Source organism: Periophthalmus magnuspinnatus, chromosome 18 (assembly GCF_009829125.3).
Source record: "Periophthalmus magnuspinnatus isolate fPerMag1 chromosome 18, fPerMag1.2.pri, whole genome shotgun sequence".
Lineage (NCBI taxonomy): Eukaryota > Metazoa > Chordata > Actinopteri > Gobiiformes > Gobiidae > Periophthalmus > Periophthalmus magnuspinnatus.
Window position 1 is genome coordinate 17,206,251 of NC_047143.1, and position 18,611 is coordinate 17,224,861.

The 18,611-nt window shown below is 39.2% G+C and overlaps 3 protein-coding genes across 3 annotated transcripts; 2 read left to right on the top strand and 1 right to left on the bottom strand.

Annotated features, from left to right (window-relative positions):
- Positions 1-848: 848 nt before the first annotated feature.
- ccdc96 (coiled-coil domain containing 96) lies at positions 849-7,068 on the bottom strand. Its single transcript, XM_033983372.2, has 5 exons — positions 6,861-7,068; positions 6,520-6,588; positions 5,373-5,932; positions 2,708-3,055; positions 849-1,217 (listed from the first exon to the last, which is right to left on the bottom strand). Exons 1-5 carry the CDS (start codon positions 7,066-7,068, stop codon positions 891-893), a joined length of 1,512 nt encoding a protein of 503 aa, XP_033839263.1. The 3' UTR covers positions 849-890.
- Positions 7,069-7,562: 494 nt separating this feature from the next.
- Positions 7,563-10,810, top strand: tada2b (transcriptional adaptor 2B). The gene is made up of 2 exons (XM_033984004.2): positions 7,563-7,897; positions 8,286-10,810. Exons 1-2 carry the CDS (start codon positions 7,628-7,630, stop codon positions 9,489-9,491), a joined length of 1,476 nt encoding a protein of 491 aa, XP_033839895.1. The 5' UTR covers positions 7,563-7,627; the 3' UTR covers positions 9,492-10,810.
- A 1,322-nt stretch (positions 10,811-12,132) lies between these two features.
- Positions 12,133-16,108, top strand: LOC129457091 (zinc finger protein 572-like). Its single transcript, XM_055228922.1, has 3 exons — positions 12,133-12,295; positions 14,153-14,273; positions 14,884-16,108. The coding sequence occupies exons 1-3, from the start codon at positions 12,274-12,276 to the stop codon at positions 15,674-15,676; spliced, it is 936 nt and encodes a 311-aa protein (XP_055084897.1). The 5' UTR covers positions 12,133-12,273; the 3' UTR covers positions 15,677-16,108.
- Positions 16,109-18,611: the final 2,503 nt, after the last annotated feature.

The window sequence follows — 18,611 nt, forward strand, 5'->3', positions numbered from 1 at the left end:
TATGCGGTTTTACAAGCTAGGTTTATATGGGCTGTGAATGAGAGATTTTGATCAAATAGGACTCCAAGATTTTTTACAGTAGGGCTAGAAGCTATACTCACATTGTCGAGTGAGATTATCTAGTCCGACAGAGAATCTCTTTGACCTTTGGGACCAACTACAATGACCTCTGTTTTTTCAGGATTTAAGAGCAGGTAATTCAAGGTCATCCAGGTTTTGATGTCCTTCACACAGGCACTGAGTTTATCTATTTGATCAGTCTGATTTGGTTTCATTGATAAGTACAGAGTGTCATCAGCATAGCAGTGAAAATCAGTCAGTCAGGTCAGTCTGTATCTGGAAGTCCCACAGGATCTTGGCTCGATCATTCTCCACTACCTTTTGAGGTGTTTCCCACCTTGACTTTGGGGGTTCCAGTCCGTACTCTGCACAGATGTTTCTGTACACTATGCTTGGTTATGCCGCTCCATATATGCTTTCCCTGCCAGCATCTTACACCCTGCAGTTATGTGCTGGATGTCTCAGAGGTATATATATATATATATATATATACATACATATTTGTCCTCCATGGCGTCACAGACATCTCTCGGCATCAAAATTTCATCAATCAATATCAACTCTTAAAGGTGGACTATGTAACATTTATGGTGGAGCATTTGCCACCAGCTTGGCTCCATGGAGATAATATTGCTTTGCCTGGACTGCTTCACAGTATGGTAGTAAACGGATATGTCTCCATGAAGAAATGCTGGTGGCACCACCAGGTCAAGTGAAAGGTCAGATCTATGGAGAGGCAATCCCACTCACAGGAATGCATATATATCATGATATTTATGAGTCATAAAAATTACATATTGCACCTTTAATTACAATTCATGGCCTCCACCTCACATTGTCTGAAACCTCTTCTTCCTCCTGTTTAAAAAGAATTCTAAATCTGCTTGACGACATTTTAAGTCATGTAGTTTTTCTTCTAGCATAGCATTGGCCTGCTTGATGTAGTCGTAGTCTCTTAATAGGACTTCGTTTCCCAGAAGGCCACGCTGCTCCTTCAGCCTGGTGTTGTCCCTCTGTAGGCTGTTGCGAGCTTGCTTGATGTTAGCCAGCTTGTCTCTGTGTTGAGCCAAAATGGCATCCACTTGGGCCAGTTTCTCAAGCTTGTGCTGGATCTCTGTCTCAGTGCAATGGAGCCTCTGCTTGATGTTGGACACCATCTGAAAGAAAGATGTTGTGATTTAGATTAAAGGCCCTATATAATACAAAATACACTCACCTGAAGGATTATTAGGAACACCATACTAATACGGCCACACCCCTAAATGCATTGAAGCAACTGCCGTGTGATTGGTTGATCAGATAATTAAGGAGAAATTGAACAGGTGTTCCTAATAATCCTTTAGGTGAATGTAGATTCTTAAATGAAAATGACTATTCCTGTTATTACATGACATTAGATGGTGGAACAGAGTGTTTACCATTTATCGAGAGGAACACAGCCCAAATATGCAGGGTATGTATGTTAAACACAATACCATATTTATTTTTGATGAGGAAACAACATTATAACAGATCAGAAAACAGAGTAATATGGGCCCTTTAAAAGCATCTTGGATGAGTGTTGAAACCTATTCACACCAAAACTTTTGCCCAGTTGACAGATTTATATTTTCTTTTGCAAAACAGGTTGAAGATTTTTGAAATACCATAACATAAAGTAGAAAAGAAAAAGAAAGAAAATATATACAAAAGCAACACATTTTAAACACTCATACCAGTTGTAGACAAATATAGACCAAAACTATGCCACTTCTCTGCCACTTCTCCACCACGGCCCCCTCCCCACCACTCAATTTTCCCAGCATTCCTTCACATGCCAAGTTCTCCACCATTCTTTCTTTGTATAGATTGTTGGTGTGAGAGGTTATTTCCACATATAGAGCACCGTGAATATTAAAGATGCACTTTGTAACTTTTTTAGCTGCACACATTCACATTACCTACATTAATGAATACATTTTGCATAATTTAAGACACATTTTTTACCAAGTACCACCTAAGATGGCGTTTGCCTTTCAGAGTACCATCAGCTCTAAACCCGGATGTTATCAGGCCTAAATTAGGGTTAAGCATTACCTAAAATGAAACTAAATCCGGTTAACAATGAGATTAAACTATGGAAATTAACCTCAAGAAGGACACAAGCAGGAATAGATTTGTCTTAAAAAAAAAAGAAAACTCAAACTGCAGCGGTAACACCTGCGTACGAGCCTGTGTACATGTGGTACATGTACCACAGAACTGAAACTAGATACTCATTTGAGCAAGTATAAATATTAAAAAGTCACATTCACAAGACAGAAATGAACCTTTCATGAATATCTTTAGAATGATCTTGAGCTGTATCTGAACAAGTATCAGGCCACATAGACTAGTATACACCCATGGACCACTATGGAACATACCTGGACGACTGAAGCATTACACAGATATAACACCACATGAAAATATTAGAATAAAGTATTAGTACAGAGTGTTTTTATTTTTTATTGGAATCGGTATTAAGTCTATTCCTTCAAAATTGACTCATTGAAATTTTACTATGATTTAAAACTACCCATATTAGCTGATATATACATTTTCGGCCTGATAATATCAATAATGCATCTTCCTCCATAATAATGTATTGGCCAGTCCCTTTACCCACCTCTACATTCCTCTCCACTCTCCTCTGTACTCTGAGCGCTTCCTTGTGTCTCTTCTCCCCATCCTTCTTCCTCTCCATTCTCCGTGCGTGGAGCTTCTCGTACTCGCGCTGGAAGGGGTTGGTGGCGTTTCGGTCGGCCTCACTTATTTCTAGCTCCAGTCTTCGGATCCGGTTCTCCAAGCTGAAGTTCTGGAGACGCAGTCTGGTCAGCTCGTCCTGGTGCCTCTCCTCTGAGGCCAGTGCAAACTCAACCTTAGCCAGGGCATCTGGTTTAGCCATGCGCCGACTCATCACCATCACTGCCACTTCCTTCTTTACGGACAGCAGTTCACTACATTCTTTGTCCACCTACAAGAAAAAGTGAATCAATAAGATATGATGACGGTAACAGGATATTAAAATTATCTGACAGGTGCAACCTTTGCTCAAATCATGTATAGTGCTTATATTGATAACAATTTCTTAAGGTAGACTGCACTAAAACAGAGCAATATCTTGGTTTATGTAGTAGTTGCCATATCAAGTATTTCAGGTACAAGATTCCAAAAACATACCGGTAATTACTAATTCACATTTTGTCATGATGCCTGTTTTTCCTGTCCTCCTGTGCTCTCTCCCCCTCCCCTACCTGTCTGCCTGGAGCTGGGCGGAGTTCCTGAATCCTCCAGCGCGCACCTGGAGCGCATCAGCGCAATTACCTTCACCTGCTGCCGAGTATATGAGGGCTCGGCAGAAGACACTCGGAGCCAGACCGTCCGCGTGTTCAACATTCCTGCCCTCGCTTGCTCCTGCGCTCCGGCATTGTCTACCCTCTGCCCTGCCTCCTGCCCTGTCTTGGTCTCCGGTGTGCTTCCCATCTCCTGCTCTGGCTTCCGCTCTCTGGATTACCCCAGCTCGGTCTCTCCTGGTCCGGCCCCTGGTCTCGTCGTGTGTCGGTTCCGGCAGTCTCTGCTCCTGCGCCAGTCCTGGATTATCCCGCTCCTGCCCTGCCCTACGTCCCGTGTATGATTAGAGAACAATCTGAATTAACTTTGATCCTCACTGTAAATAAACGCACTGTAAACTTGCCCCCGGGTCTGCACTCATTGGTCCGCCCCCGCACTAGCCGTTACGACACATTTTTGTGAAAGTTTGCCACAAGACACAATATTGTAACATTTAAAGGTGGCTTATGAATTTTTTTTTTTTTTTTTTTTTTTTTTTTTTGATACGCCATCTGCTTGTCTCCATGCAAATATTATTGCTTTGCCTGAAATGCTTCAATGCCTCATGGCATTACACTAATCTATTTCCCTGAAGGCAAGAGGGTGATGCCCTCAGGCCAAGTTACATGTCAGATCTGTGAAGAGGCAAGCCCACTCACAGTAAGAATTAATGTATTTATTTTAATTTTGTTTTTTTTTCCCCTTCCTTCCTGTATCTGAATAAGATAGACCATTTAATGCCATACTGTGAAAAATTTCAGGGATGGAGCAAGCTGGTGATCATGGTGGACTATCTAGAAAAAAAACATAGTGCACTTTTAAGGCATGAAAAACTAAGAATTGCAAGTTATAATATAATTTCATCAATTTACAATTCCTGCTTTTGAAAACAAACTAATTTGATTTTTAGAAGGAATTCCATTGAAACTTCTAACCAAAATAAGTTGTCTATTTGCAGATCTTCAGGCAGCACTGCAGCCTATCAATGAACAAGAATCTCACAATGACAGCTTTGACCAACAGTTTTGTATGCATGGTGTATCCACTCCAGCCGCACAACATCTAAAGTCAGAACCTTCTAGAACAGCCGATGAACAGCACACAAATTCACAACTTTGTATCATTTACTCCTAAGTAATATTAGTTTAGCTGTTTCTTGGAGTGCCTTGTCATGAAGCCCAAAGTAGGCAAAGATTAACTAGGGGTGGGCAATAAGTGATAATATCTCGATTTTCTTGGTGCCAGATCACAATTTCAATTTTATGAAAATTCATGTAAACACAATAGCTTTACAATGGCAGCTAAAGTCACCTGAAGTTCACACTTCATTGCATTTGGTTAAATCCACCTGTCACTCACTGGGTATAGCCGAAACTGACCAACAAGAGGAGGAAAAAGTTGTCTTTGAGCATATGCTACATTAAAGAGAACATTGGTGAATCATGATGTTAATTAAGTCAAATAGCAGATTTTTATCACCATATTGCCAAGCCATAACCATCCATAATGTTAATGTAAAGGCGTTGTACCTGATTTTTATTATCTTGAACGTAGAAAAACACAAAACAAAACAAATTCATTTTAAACAGTTTGTAGTGATCCAAAGTTATTCTTCACTTACCTTTTGCATTCCAAGCATCCTAATTATTCACCACGATGAGTATATAAGCGCTTTTCACAACTGTCCCAGACCAGAGCATTTGGCTGTGACTGTAAAACTAACAACAGCTAGCATGCTAACACAAACTTCCTGATTATGAGACAATAAAATCCTTCCTAATAAGATGCAGACAGTACACAGCAGACCTATTTTGACCTCAAAAGCTGCTTATACAATATGTCTGTAGTGCAACAGGACAGGCTCGGCTCAATTAAAAAAATCGGGTACTGGGCCTTTTTCCATAATTGGTTCCAGGTTTATAAAACTAAATATGTTTGGCATCCTTGGTTACCTTTCTTACCTTGCTTAACTTCTCTTGCGCCTGCATTTTTAGCTCTTCCACCTGCCTCTCCCCAATCTCTCGCTCCTCCCTCATGTTTAGTTTTAGCTTGTTTAGCATTTCCAGACTCTCCTCGTAACTTTCCACGTGCAATTCCCCCTGCAGCATCCTTTCCATCTCCTCTTTGGGCTTCTTAGCAAGTACCGGAGCTAGCTTCATGTGCAACTTCTTACTATATTCAATGGTGTTAGCTTGTTCTTCTGTTAGCAGTTCCAGAAGTAAAGAGTATTCTTCATAACTGGTGGTATAGGCACTAGCAGGTCTTTCATGTTCAGCTGAGGAGGACTCTGTGTCCGTGGTTTCGCAGTCCAGTTGGTTGGGGCCATCTCCCTCACCATTGGAGGCCTCTAAGAGCAGATTCTCCCCAAATGGTAGATTTTGTTGGTTGATTTCAGTAATTTTGTCAGTGTTGTCTTCATTTGAGTGTAACCCTAGTGTTTCTTCAGTTGATCCAGATGGTTCAGTAGAAAAGCTGTGATGGTCTGGTAACATGACGTCATTGTTAAGTTGGGTTTTGGTATCTGCAAAGTCAAAAAAAATAATAACATACTTATTACGGCATTGGGAAATGTCTAAGCTACTTTTAGTGAATTCAAATGCACAAGTCTGATTGCTAAAAAAGGGGCTCAAAAGATTTGTTATTAATCAGTCTGATGTTGATTTTATGGTTTCTTACAAAAACAAATATGACAAAATTATATTTTAAAAAAACATGCTTTTAATAGTTACTACTAGCTAATGGTTACAATCAGCAGATAATTATATTTTTATTCGAATTGTAATGCCCCATGTAATGTATTGTGGAGCAACAGGTAGAACAATTGCTGGAAGGTTGGTGATTCAAATCTCATTCTTGCCAGTTCATATTGTCATCATTGTGTCCTTGAGGAAGACACCTAACCCACCATGCCTAGGTGAATGTGTGTGTAATGGACAGTTCAGTCTTAATATTTGGTTACCACAGTGGCAAATTAGTGACTTACAAAACTAGTAGTAGTGACTTACAAAACTAGTAGTAGTAGCAGTAGTAGGCTTATTAACATATATCAAAATATATTAGTAATAATGGGCCTTTAATTTTAAAAGTAGTACAAAGTTAAATTCTTACCAGGCAGATTTTCTTCTGTGAATTCAGATTTGTTGACTAAATAATCTTGGTTGCCATCTTTGTCCATATCTGCCAAAGAACAAATTGTGAAAGGTTAATGGATAGAAGCCACCATAGTTAAAATAGAAAGGGGGAAAGAATAGGTTGTGTTCGTGTTCTATAATTTAAAAATGTAATAACTCACAGGAGCCTTATGGTTTACAAAATATCTGATGGGAATATGTGGGAATGTTGTGAGCTGCTAATTTGAAAAAGAAATCATGTTGGTGATGTAGGCTAGGCTAACTGAATAAAGCTATTATGAACCAAAAGATAGAAAATCGCCATTCTTAGCCTCTTACCTGGGTGCTTTTCTTCTGGGGAATCTTCTGGGGAATCCAGTGTCTTAGCAGATTGTTCTTCATTCTCTGACACTTTGCTGGTTTGGACATTGTCACCTTTGTCTGTAAAATGAATAGGAGAGTCATCTTTATGAGTAGAAGTTGCCGACTTCACTTTAAGGTCACCAATATTTGCTATGTTTTCTCCTTGGCCTATTTCTTCACTCATTTTAAATAGAACATGTATAATGTGTAAAATAAAGTAGTTTTTAATCAGACTTGTGCTTCTGTAGTGAATGAGCCCATTGGTTGTGTTGCGGTTGCCGTGGAAACTTCAGCTCTGATCCAATCCCCTGCACCGTCTCATGAATATTTATAGGACTGTTAAATACTAGGCATTTCGTCCAAATGGTGCACTCCGCTCATTATTTTTTGCGAACATTGTGGCAATAGATAGCAGTTAAATTACTGGACTGGTTATGGTCAGTGTGAGGAATATGTATAAAAAAATATGCATTTTAGTCATATTAGTTTCGGTGATTTCTCCTCCATATAATGTTTCAATAATACAAACAGAACAATATGAACTTTTGTATTTGTTTATTTTTTTATTTATTCAAATTTTTTTAATTTATTTTTATCGTTTATTTTTTGTTTTGTTTTTCCCACGAAGATACTTCCAGCCCCGCCCCCGAACGAAATGCCAGGATTTTAGAGTCCTCTGCGTCGACCCCACTGCGCAGGCGTTAACTTCTGCCTCCAACAACAAGAAGCAGGAGCCAGACAACATGGCCGACCTGGGGAAAAAGTACTGCGTTAACTGCCTTTCGGATGTCACCAACCTCCGGCTTCGCTGCACGGAGTGTTCTGACATCGAGCTATGTCCAGAGTGCTTCTCGGCGGGCGCGGAGATCAGTAACCACCGCAGATGGCACGGTTACCAGCTGGTGGACGGCGGCCGCTTCTCGCTCTGGGGTCCTGAGGCGGAGGGAGGCTGGACCGGCAGGGAAGAGCAGTCGCTGTTAGATGCCATCGAGCAGTACGGCTTTGGCAACTGGGTACAGCACTTTATAACTCTTAAATGTTATATATTTATGCTAATGTGGCTGTTTAGCTGTGAAAGTTAATAGCAAAGCAGTATGGTTTGCGTTTTGACTTCCATGCCGAGACGACTTCACACAGTCCAAGTGCTATTCACTTATACCTACACACTGTAAACCGCAGTACATATACTATATAATACTGCTACAACCGTTTTACAAGCTTTGATAAAGAACCTTTTTATTAACTCTTTAGTCAGTTGAAGATTTGCAAAAAACAAAACATTTAAGTGAATGAATAAACATTAATTCGTTTTTTATGTTAGTAATATAGTTTTTATAATAATATCATCGGAAATTTGTTCTTATCTAAAAACACTGTATGTATACTTGTATTCATACTTAGGAGGACATGGCAGCTCACGTGGGACCCTCCCGCACCCCTCAGGAAGTGATGGAACACTATGTCACCATGTACATCCATGGAAATCTGGGGAAGGCCTGCATCCCGGACAGCATCCCCAACCGGGTGACCGACCACACCTGCCCAACTGGAGGCCCTTTGTCCCCCAGCCTCACCACCCCTCTCCCCCCCCTAGACATCAGTCTAACTGAACAACAACAACTGGGTTACATGCCTCTACGGGATGACTACGAAATTGAGTACGACCAAGACGCAGAGAAGCTAATAAGCGCATTATCGGTAAACTACGACGACGAAGATGTAGACATTGACATGAAGCGTGCGCATGTTGACATGTATGTTCGGAAGCTACGTGAGCGGCAAAGGCGCAAGAATATTGCTCGGGATTACAGTCTTGTTCCAGCGTTTTTGGGTAAAGACAAGAAAGACAAGGAAAAGCCGGGCACATTGGGAGTTTCTGGCAGCGCTGGCGGTTTGAGTTCAGCAAGTGTTGCTAGCAGTGGGGTCATTGGTCAAAGTTCTACCACGACGGGTGTAGCTGTAAATATTCCAAGTACACCTAAAAGAAAAATAACAAAAGAGGAGAAGGAGCAGCGTTCACGGTTGAAAAGTTTATGTCAGTTCATGGCAAATAAAGAGTTTGAGGACTTTTTCGAGAACATGCACAAGGAGCGCGTGTTAAGAGCAAAGGTACGCGAGCTCCAAAGATACCGACGAAATGGTATTATGCGATTGGACGAGTCGGTGGAGTATGAAGCTGCAAGACACAAACGAGAAAAAAGAAAGGAAAACAAAAGCGTGGTGACTTCTAAACGCGGAAGTAGCGGCGGTGGTGGTCTCGGCTCTGGGATGGGATTGGGAAGCGGTGGAGGAGGGGGCGGGGCTGCTGGAGGAATGGGTGCAGTCAGCGGTATCAAAGAGGAGAATAAAGATGGAGAGTTTGCGGCTATTGAGAACTTGCCCGGTTTCGAGTTGTTGTCAGATCGTGAGAAGGTGCTCTGTAGCTCAATGAATCTCAGCCCGGCAAGGTACCTGACTGTCAAAACTATTATCATCAAGGATCATTTACAGAAGCGACAGGGGATTCCATCAAAGAGTCGGCTCCCGAGTTACCTGGATAAAGTCTTGAAGAAACGCATCCTCACCTTCCTCACAGAGAGTGGGTGGATATCTAGAGACGCTGCATAGATCTCAGCTATGACCGTCAACATGTTTACTTAGATTAGAAATTAATGTGAATTTTGTATATCCTGCATTCAAATTTCTCTTAATTGGATTGAAGTCTGGGCATGCACAACTGGCAACATTTCAAAGGAGGTATTTTCTGACGTGCATGATAATGTTTTGGGTCAGTCTGTTGCTAGTAAAGTTTGTGGTTTCAATCATTCAAAATGTAAAAGACCTGCATATGTCAAATTAACTATTAATAATCACAAATTGATTGTTGCACAGTTTATGGCTGTTCAAAGTCTAATAGGTTTTGCAGTAGCCTGTATTGTGCTGTCCTTGTCAGTTGCTGGAGGAAGCGAAAGACAAAAAAAGACAATGTGAATATGTATATTTAAAACAAATCTAAAATAATATTTTTCTTACATTGGAACAAAGATGTATATTTTGTCATTGTAGATGCCATAGTGGATGTTTAATTGAACAAAGAATGGGCTTTGTTGTCAAGATTAGAACAACCTCATCAATTTGTGAACTGTGATTTCCAATATGTGCATTATTTGTGAGCAATCTTTAACTGATTTTAGAATATTCATAGGGCTACATGTAAAAATCCATATGTGCAGTCCTGTATTATGGGACAAACCAAATTCTAATAATCTAGTCTTAGTATCCCTAAACCAAAAAGGCATGTTGTAATATGCAGTCAGCAAAAAATGTTTGAACTGTGAATTTTCTGATCAACACATTGAAACTTTTACAATCAATTTGCAATTCATCCAGTGACCTCTACTGTTTACATTAACACAGTACATTTAGGTTTTATTGAACTGTCGTACTGTATAGATTGCATTATTATTATTATTTTTTTAATTTTCTAACATTTTTTTTCAACCTATTCAACATAAGCAGCTACAAAAAGTAAAATCACAATATGGTTTATATAGTTGTTGCAGAATTAGGTGTTTTATTCATCTTAACACTTTGGTATCTTGTCTTCCATCAAAATAATGCTTTCAGAATTGCTTTTCCAAATTGAAGGATTTTATGAAGACTTGTGTGCACTGTTTATTGTTGTTACAGCTGTTAAATTTGCCAAAAATGTGTTGTGTTTGTGGAAAGAAAAGTGCCAAGGGTTGTTTGTCTTTGTAAATACTATTGTACCATAAATCTGTACAGTATTTTTTTCATAGCGTTTTTCTAAAATCTAAAAAGGCCTAGAGGTTGGTAACATTGGATCTAGTGCTTTCCTGTGGGGTGTTCTGATGCTGTTGACATGTTCCTGCTGTCTCTCAGTTGCACATAAAATGGCTTTATTAAAAGTGCAAAGACTTTATACAAATATTTAGTCCTGTGTTTTTATGGCATTTAGATTTTCACATTTGGGGAAGCATGTTTGGTTGAACAATACATAGCAGCACTTATCCGTCCATTGAAAATCAGCCATGAAGCAGTCTGGGCAAAACTTGAGCGCCGTTGTAGCCTACTGACAAAAATGTATATACAAATGGGCCAAACCTGAGCTTTGTTGAAGGGGTGGCTGCTGAAGTTGTGTGTCTTAATAAAACTAGAGGGGCAGCTGCCGTGGTGACCTATAGTAACCAATATCTGGTTCCAGTAAAGCTTCTGAGTGTCAAATTCTACTCAAGAGCTCATGCAAACTAATTTAATACTTAGCAGTGACATCACACAGGGGGTGTTCTACATCATGGATGTGCATTAGCGGAGACACACAATGTACACATTAGTAAACACAGCCAAATATGTTTTAAGATTGTCTGAAAACAAAATTGATTTGGGAGCCTCTGATCAATATACTATAATTCGTGGTCGTCTTTAGGTGTTTGATTTTCAACAAAAAAGGTGAGAGTGACTAACTGAAACTGTTGTAACCAGCTTGTGACTAATGTTATTTGAGAGAGACTTGTTTAACAGTGCAAAATTAGCCTAGCTGTTGTAGTTCAGACTAAATAAATTCTTTCTGGTCAGACTGTATTAAAATAAAGCTCAGATTAAAGTCTAACAAAACCTCTGAGTATGCCTGCAGTTATCGTGACACCCCCAGGGGATGCTGATGACATTAGCTGCAAAGAATCAATAGGGTGCTGGACTTCCCAATTTATCTTCAATACTTTAATAATAAATAAAATAAATAATTGCACATAAATGTCACCGGACAGGTGCTAGATAGTCTGGTCCAGAGGGACAGAAGTACTCTGGTTGTCATGGTAATCTGTTGCTATGAACAGTCAAAATGTTATATTTTGTATGATTTATTTTACAGTGTAAGTTGAGATAAGGCTAACAGGTGTCAGATTTGTTTTTAAAGTTTTTTGTACTAACATGTTAAGTACCCCAAAACATTTGATTCTAATCCTAACCTTAACCATTTTCCTCACATTAACATAATTCTGTTCCTAAAATTAACCAAACACTAACTCTAACCTTAGCCATAACCTGTTTACCTTAAACAAAAAAAACAACAAAAAAACTCAATAAATAAAACTGTTCCTACATTTAACCTCACTTAAAATGACCAATCACAGCTCCTCGTCCCTGCGAACCGACATTCTTGCGTTAACCATTAAGCTGGTCCTACAGTCACAAGATGGCTGCGATTGCCACGGCAACAGAATCTAAGATATCTCTAGTGTTTCTTCTTACGTTTTGAAGATAACCTATCACGAAAGATATGCGCTGTTTGTAAGCAGCACGATAGCGACGGAACTGTGTCGCCCTGAACAGGAGACCCAGACGAAATAACAGCTCCGGACTCGGTTCTGAATGATCTGAGCCCGAGAACATGACCGTGGTCTGCAGAGCTGGTAAGTATTTTATTCCAGCCCAGTGACGCGTATTGTTGCTAAAAGCATTATGTAGTAAACGGCCAGTTAGCGCCATGGCGCCATGATTCTAAAGGCAACAACTTATTTTAGCTCGGGATCGAACGTCAAAAACTTTACGTTTCTAGCCAGATGTGCCAGCATTCCACAGAGATACATTAGCAAAAACGATCTGAAATACATTTTAAAAAAGTAAAGTAAAGAAAAGAGCCATATAACAACCTAATTAAGCTAAGCTGCTGGGTCACTACTACAAATAGCCTACATTTCTTTCTTTCTTTATTCTTTATTTGTCAAGGACCATGTACAAACTCATTAATCTTACAAAAGAAAAGATGATTTGTACCAGATTTGGCTACTGTTACTTTCCTTCTGCAGTCCCTGGGCAGGTGGACACACATTAAAATACACATTTCATTACAATTATATTATAAGAGCATCAGTTCATCATTAACATTAGCAGTTAAATACAATAAAATGCCCCCATGTCCAATACATGATGTTTCCTACAGTCCTATATATAAAAAATATTATGTGCAGGTTTTTACAGTGAATACAGAACAGTACAAATTAACTCGACTGATGTGAACACATTTGATTATCTAAAATGCTAATTTCTAGTAAAATTATTCAAATCTTCCGACAAATTCTGGAAATCTGATTCCACTGCCTGATGGTTTGAAAAGATAAGGGCAACTGAGCAAAGGCCGAGGATCTTTTTGGAACTATGCAATTTCGGTTCACAAAGGGCTGAGTGGATGGGGTAGTTTGTAGTTTGAACAAAGTATAATAACTTACTTAATTTGCAAGTCTGGGATCAGTTTACCTTTGATTGTGCATCTTAAATAGGTTTAGTGCAGTATTCTAGAATCCTTATTGTGTCTAGCCTGTGGGCAGGTCAGAATTCTATTGTAGAATTTGGTGCTTTACTAGTATTTTGCAGATTTGTTGGCCTGGTTTATGGGTAATATCTGAAATTACTGGGCCTATCCACATGAAGCAAAACACAAAGTTCAACAGTCATTAAAATTTGTGAATTTGTTTTTTTTTTTCCACTCAGCTGAAAGACTTGCACCCATAAGATTGTAAATTGGTACCCATTCCACAAATAATAAGCTAACACATTTGTGGATTATAATTTTGAATCTGTATTTCAATTACAGTTTATCTTCCATAGAGTTATATTATATAGGCCTCTGTCTTCCATCTAAAATTATGACATCATCACATCGCAGAACGTGAACACTATCATTGGTTTAACATGGACATTCTCTGAGATGTGATGACACAATGCTGAGCTCTATTGGATTACAATAGGATTCTAATAGGGCTTTTATTGTATGCATCTAATACAGCTCCTTTGTACTAAGGCAAGGCAAGTGGAGTGTTCGAATTCCGCTTTTGACATTAAAAAAAACATCTTTGGTAAAGCAATCATATCCCAAGGACACACTATCGTTATGTCGTTGAGCAAGACGTCGTTAACCCACCTTGCCCTGTCTGAGAAAAATCTGATAGGACAAAAGGTTGTCTAATGGAATTCTGACATTGTTTGACAGTATTCTGAGTCAGGAATAAAGTGTAGGTGACATACTTCATGACGTCAATAAAGTGTGAATAACATTTACAAATAGCGTTTCACTTATTTTATGTCTACCAAATGCAATTTCTTTAAGTTTAATGTCATACCGTAGAACCTTAAAGGCAAGAAATAACATTGCATTAGAGACCAGCAGTTGGCAGAACCGTTCAACCTTAAAAGTTACAAGGTGCATATTTAAAGAAGCCTACAGATAGATGTAAGGAGTTCAGAACTGTATTCCCCATTATCTCCTGCAGGTGTCCAGATTCCCCCTCTGAGTCCTGGTCCCGGTCTGAAACAGGAAACCCCAGAGACTCCTCAGGTTAAAGAGGAGCCACAGGAATGGAGCATCAAACAAGAGGAGGAACAGCTGCAAGTGTGAGTCTCAACCACTTTAAACACATCTTTTGCATCCATTTATTTATTTATTACAAATCAAGACAATATATTTTGAAGCTCAATATTTATTGTGTGTACATTTTGGGTATGCTTTATTTTTTTCTTTGACACCTACTTTTTAATGATACTGTATATTTTTTATGGTTTAATGGAATTAGGGCTGAACAATTTGGAGAAAATAACATTTTTTCTGACAAGAATTGTGATTAGATTTGTGATTTTATACTTTAATAATAATAGGATTCTATTCAAAGTTCACATTTTAAGTGTATCTAGGTGTATAGACAAAAACACTGAAATATGAACTGACAAACTAAAATTAGAATCACATTTCAGAACATTTTTGTACAGATCTAAAATATAGAGTTAGCAGTAAAAGACATATTTTGATGTATGTGGAGAAAATGATGATACTTCAGATATTGCAGTCTCCATTGAAATTTTGATTTTGATTAGATTGCAATTAATCTTGCAGCCGTAATTGGGATATTTCAGTTTTAGGCTTATTGTGTCAGTGACATAAAGTAGTTCAATATTATATTTGTGGCAATGTTCCTCTGTAGCAGTATATATGGATTTTTTTTTCCAGGTCTGTCACAGGGTCCAGTACTGTGTGTGTGAAGACAGAAGATTCCTCACTGCTTCAAACAAAGCACAAAGAGGAGACACAGGGAGAGGACGTCAGCTCTGAGACTCGTGTCCAATCAGAGACATGGGAGACAGAGGGAGACACAGAGCACTCTTCTGACAATGATGAAGACTGGAGAGCTCCACTCAGCTGTTCAAATGTTCAGATGGAGATCGAGGATGATGGAGACCAGTACAACCAAGTTTTGATCAGAGCCAGAAGCACCACTGCACAAAACCCCATTATTTACAAACCTATACCAGAGACCAGTGCTGCTATATACATTGGAGATATGTCAAGAACAGCTGAAAGAGTTCCCACTGGCGACAAGTCTTACAACTGTTCGATTTGCAAGAAGGATTTTACTAACATCTCTGGCCTCATCTATCATAAGAGAACACATACAGGAGAGAAACCTTACAGCTGTTCAGTCTGTAACACACGGTATACCTCTAGCTCTAACCTGAAAAGTCACATGAGAAGTCACTCAGGAGAAAAACCTTACAGCTGTTCCATCTGCAACTCGTGGTTCACCTCGAGCTCCAATCTGAAAAGACACATGGGAAGTCACTCAGGGGAGAAACCATTCGGCTGTTCGAACTGCGAGAAGACATTTGCCCGAAAGAGTCACCTTGAAGTCCATATGAGAACGCATACAGGAGAGAAACCATTCAGTTGTTCTGTCTGTAATGCACGCTTTGCCTTGAACGCTCATCTGAAAAGTCATATGAGATGTCACACAGGAGACAAATAGGAAATAGAATGTTTTGGGGTGTGTTCATGTGATACTAAAAGAGCCTGCTGTTTGAATTGATACTTTGCAGCTGATGTCATCGACATTCCCTGTGATGTGAAGCTAACTACCGGTAATTGGTCTGAAGCTCTGTTACTCGCGCCATCTTAATGTAAGCTTTGTTTTAACACAGACTGATCATAAATAACTGACTTAGTTGGAGCTACAACAGGTGAGCTGGTTTGTGCTGTTAAATAAGTCCCTCTTAAATAACATTACACTCACATTAGCCATTAGCTAGCATTAGCCAACTGTTTTTCAGTTAGTCACACCCTTTTGCTCACAGACTCCTGAAAATGTGTTCCTGGGTTTTCAGGCTATCCTATCTTAAAACATGTTAGGCTGTGTTTGCTAATGTGCATTGTGCATTGTGTCACTATGGTAACAGCTGAACATTACTCCACAGACATACATGAAGTGCAATGTCACTGCAAAGTACCAACTGAAGATGGATTTTCGTGGTAGAATATACTGCAAAAGAATAAAAGAATGCAGATGTTTGACCTGGTTTGTGATTAAAGGTGCACTATGTAACTTTTATGGTGGAGGTTGTGCCACCTGCCCTACAGGGATGTTATTGCTTTGCCTGGAAAGATAGATATCTATCTTCCATTTATGTAATTACAGGTGTTCTCATGGCTTCACAATACCTGGAGAATCACTGCCTGACCAGCCAGTCCCTTCTACATTCTGTCTGAATCCAGAAGCATCTGGAATCGGACAATAGAGCATGAAAAACCTAACTTGGGACGCTCCAACCACAGCTGCTTATTTGTAGCAAGTATCTCTCAAATGTAGAAGACATTTCCTCTTGAAAATTCTAGTATCATTGAGAACAAAATATATAACCTATTTTACCTGAGATAATTAACCATTTAGTGCTTTGTGTGATTGTTGATTCTGCAGGAATCTGCGGTTTCTACTTTTCCATGTAGAAAGATCTGTTTAATGCCATACTGTGTAGCATTTCAGGGAAAGCAATAATACCTCAATGGAGACAAGGAGGTGGCAGTCCTTCACCAGAAATGTTGCAAAGTGCACCTTTTAGTATCTCTGCAACTACTCTAGTGAACCTATCCGCATAAACCTAAAATGAGCATTCCTCTGTCCACTCAAAGAACCAAGGTAATATAGTGAGTATTTGGAGCCACGGTTGACCAACAATGTAATGTGTTTGATATGCAATCATTAAATATTCATTATATCATCTTTTTTATTGCTGCAGTTGTTTGTTCACACTCTGTAAGTACACTAGTGCACAAAGACACAGCCAATAGTAATAGCTAATTGTAAGGACCAAACAGACCGCAATAATCATGAATAATCTTTCTAGAAATGCGTATAATCAAACAATATATAACAATTAGTTACTTCAAATGTGCAGTTGAATTTACACATCACTTTTTAGAATTCACACTGACACATTCCCTAGGCCAGGGGTGTCAAACTCATTTTCACTGAGGGCCACATCAGCAAAATGGCTGCCTTCAAGGGCCAGATGTAACGGTGAGGCAGTATAAATGGCACTAAATGTAACCAAACATGTAAAATAAATGTAACTACTTTTTAACTTGTTTAATAACTGTTTATGTATTTATTACTTATTCAAATTGCAAATATTACATGTCTGTGTAACTATATATCTCCTGATAAACTGCCATTTTGGCAAGTGTTTCGGGGCACACCTCACTTACCTTCAGCACTGCTTCAAAAACACACCCTCTGAAAAAGACTCAGCCACAATCGAGCTAGTTTCACTGACCCATGGTTTTTAGTAGTGGCTTTTGTGAATGTATTGTGTGATTACAGCCTTTTACTTCTTGGACAATTTGTTGTTTTTCTTGAAGGCTAACTTTTGCATACTTAGCTCTGTGTTTGGTGTCTTTGACAACCTACCACCTCGTAACACAAAAAACATAACTTGTATTCACCTTCTCACCTTTCTTGAAACTGCCCTCCAGGCTGAGGAATTTTCCTCTTCCTGAACATTTTTGGATCATTATTTGCAAATAATTCTCAGTTCCACTTGTTGGGAAAATCTCATTAGTTTATGGTCAATGCACACATTAAAGCAGCATACTTATTTTAAAATGACAGTCATGCCTTTTAATTTACCTTCTCGTGGGCCACATTTAGCCCCCAGACCTTGAGTTTGAACACACATGCTCTAGGCCCATGCACATTTCCATATGGGAACCCACAGGTGAAAAACCATCCAGCTGCTCATTGTGTAAGAACACATTTGACTGGATTTACACAGATGAATCTTGCTGCTGTTCCATCATAGACATTGTGAACTGAACAGAAGCTGACTGAAGGTTTGTTGGTTGTCTTCATAAGATATGGTACACTTTATTATCCCCGTAAGCAACTTTGCCCTCTGCAGTAGACCCATTCTTCAATACCATTGGGGCACTCTGTCAGGAGCAGTGGGTGCCAAAGTGCAACACCCGGGGACCCATCTCCAGCTATTCTTAGTCAGGACTACCTTGGCTGGATTTTACATATTGTGCTTGTTGTCTTAGGTTAATACATGTTTTAACCCACCCAGACACAGGGAGAGACATGCAAACTCCACACAGAAAAGCCTGGGAGTTGAGCCAGGAACTGTGTGATGTGAATTTAAAAATACTTAAGTTAACTAAACTATATTAGTGTTTCTTCTCATTTGCCCACTTTTAATTTTTATAGTGATTTATGGATGTTTGAGTAACTTCTTTTCCTACAATCTAGATGCCATTGCTCTCTTTATACACACAATGAAAACAGAAATGCATTTTATGATAAATTATGGTAATGTAATAACTAAAACCCATAGTGCCCATAGTTTATGTCAGAAACACACTTTACAAGGCGAGATTCTCATCCCGATAAAAAGCCACAGTCAGATTAGCTT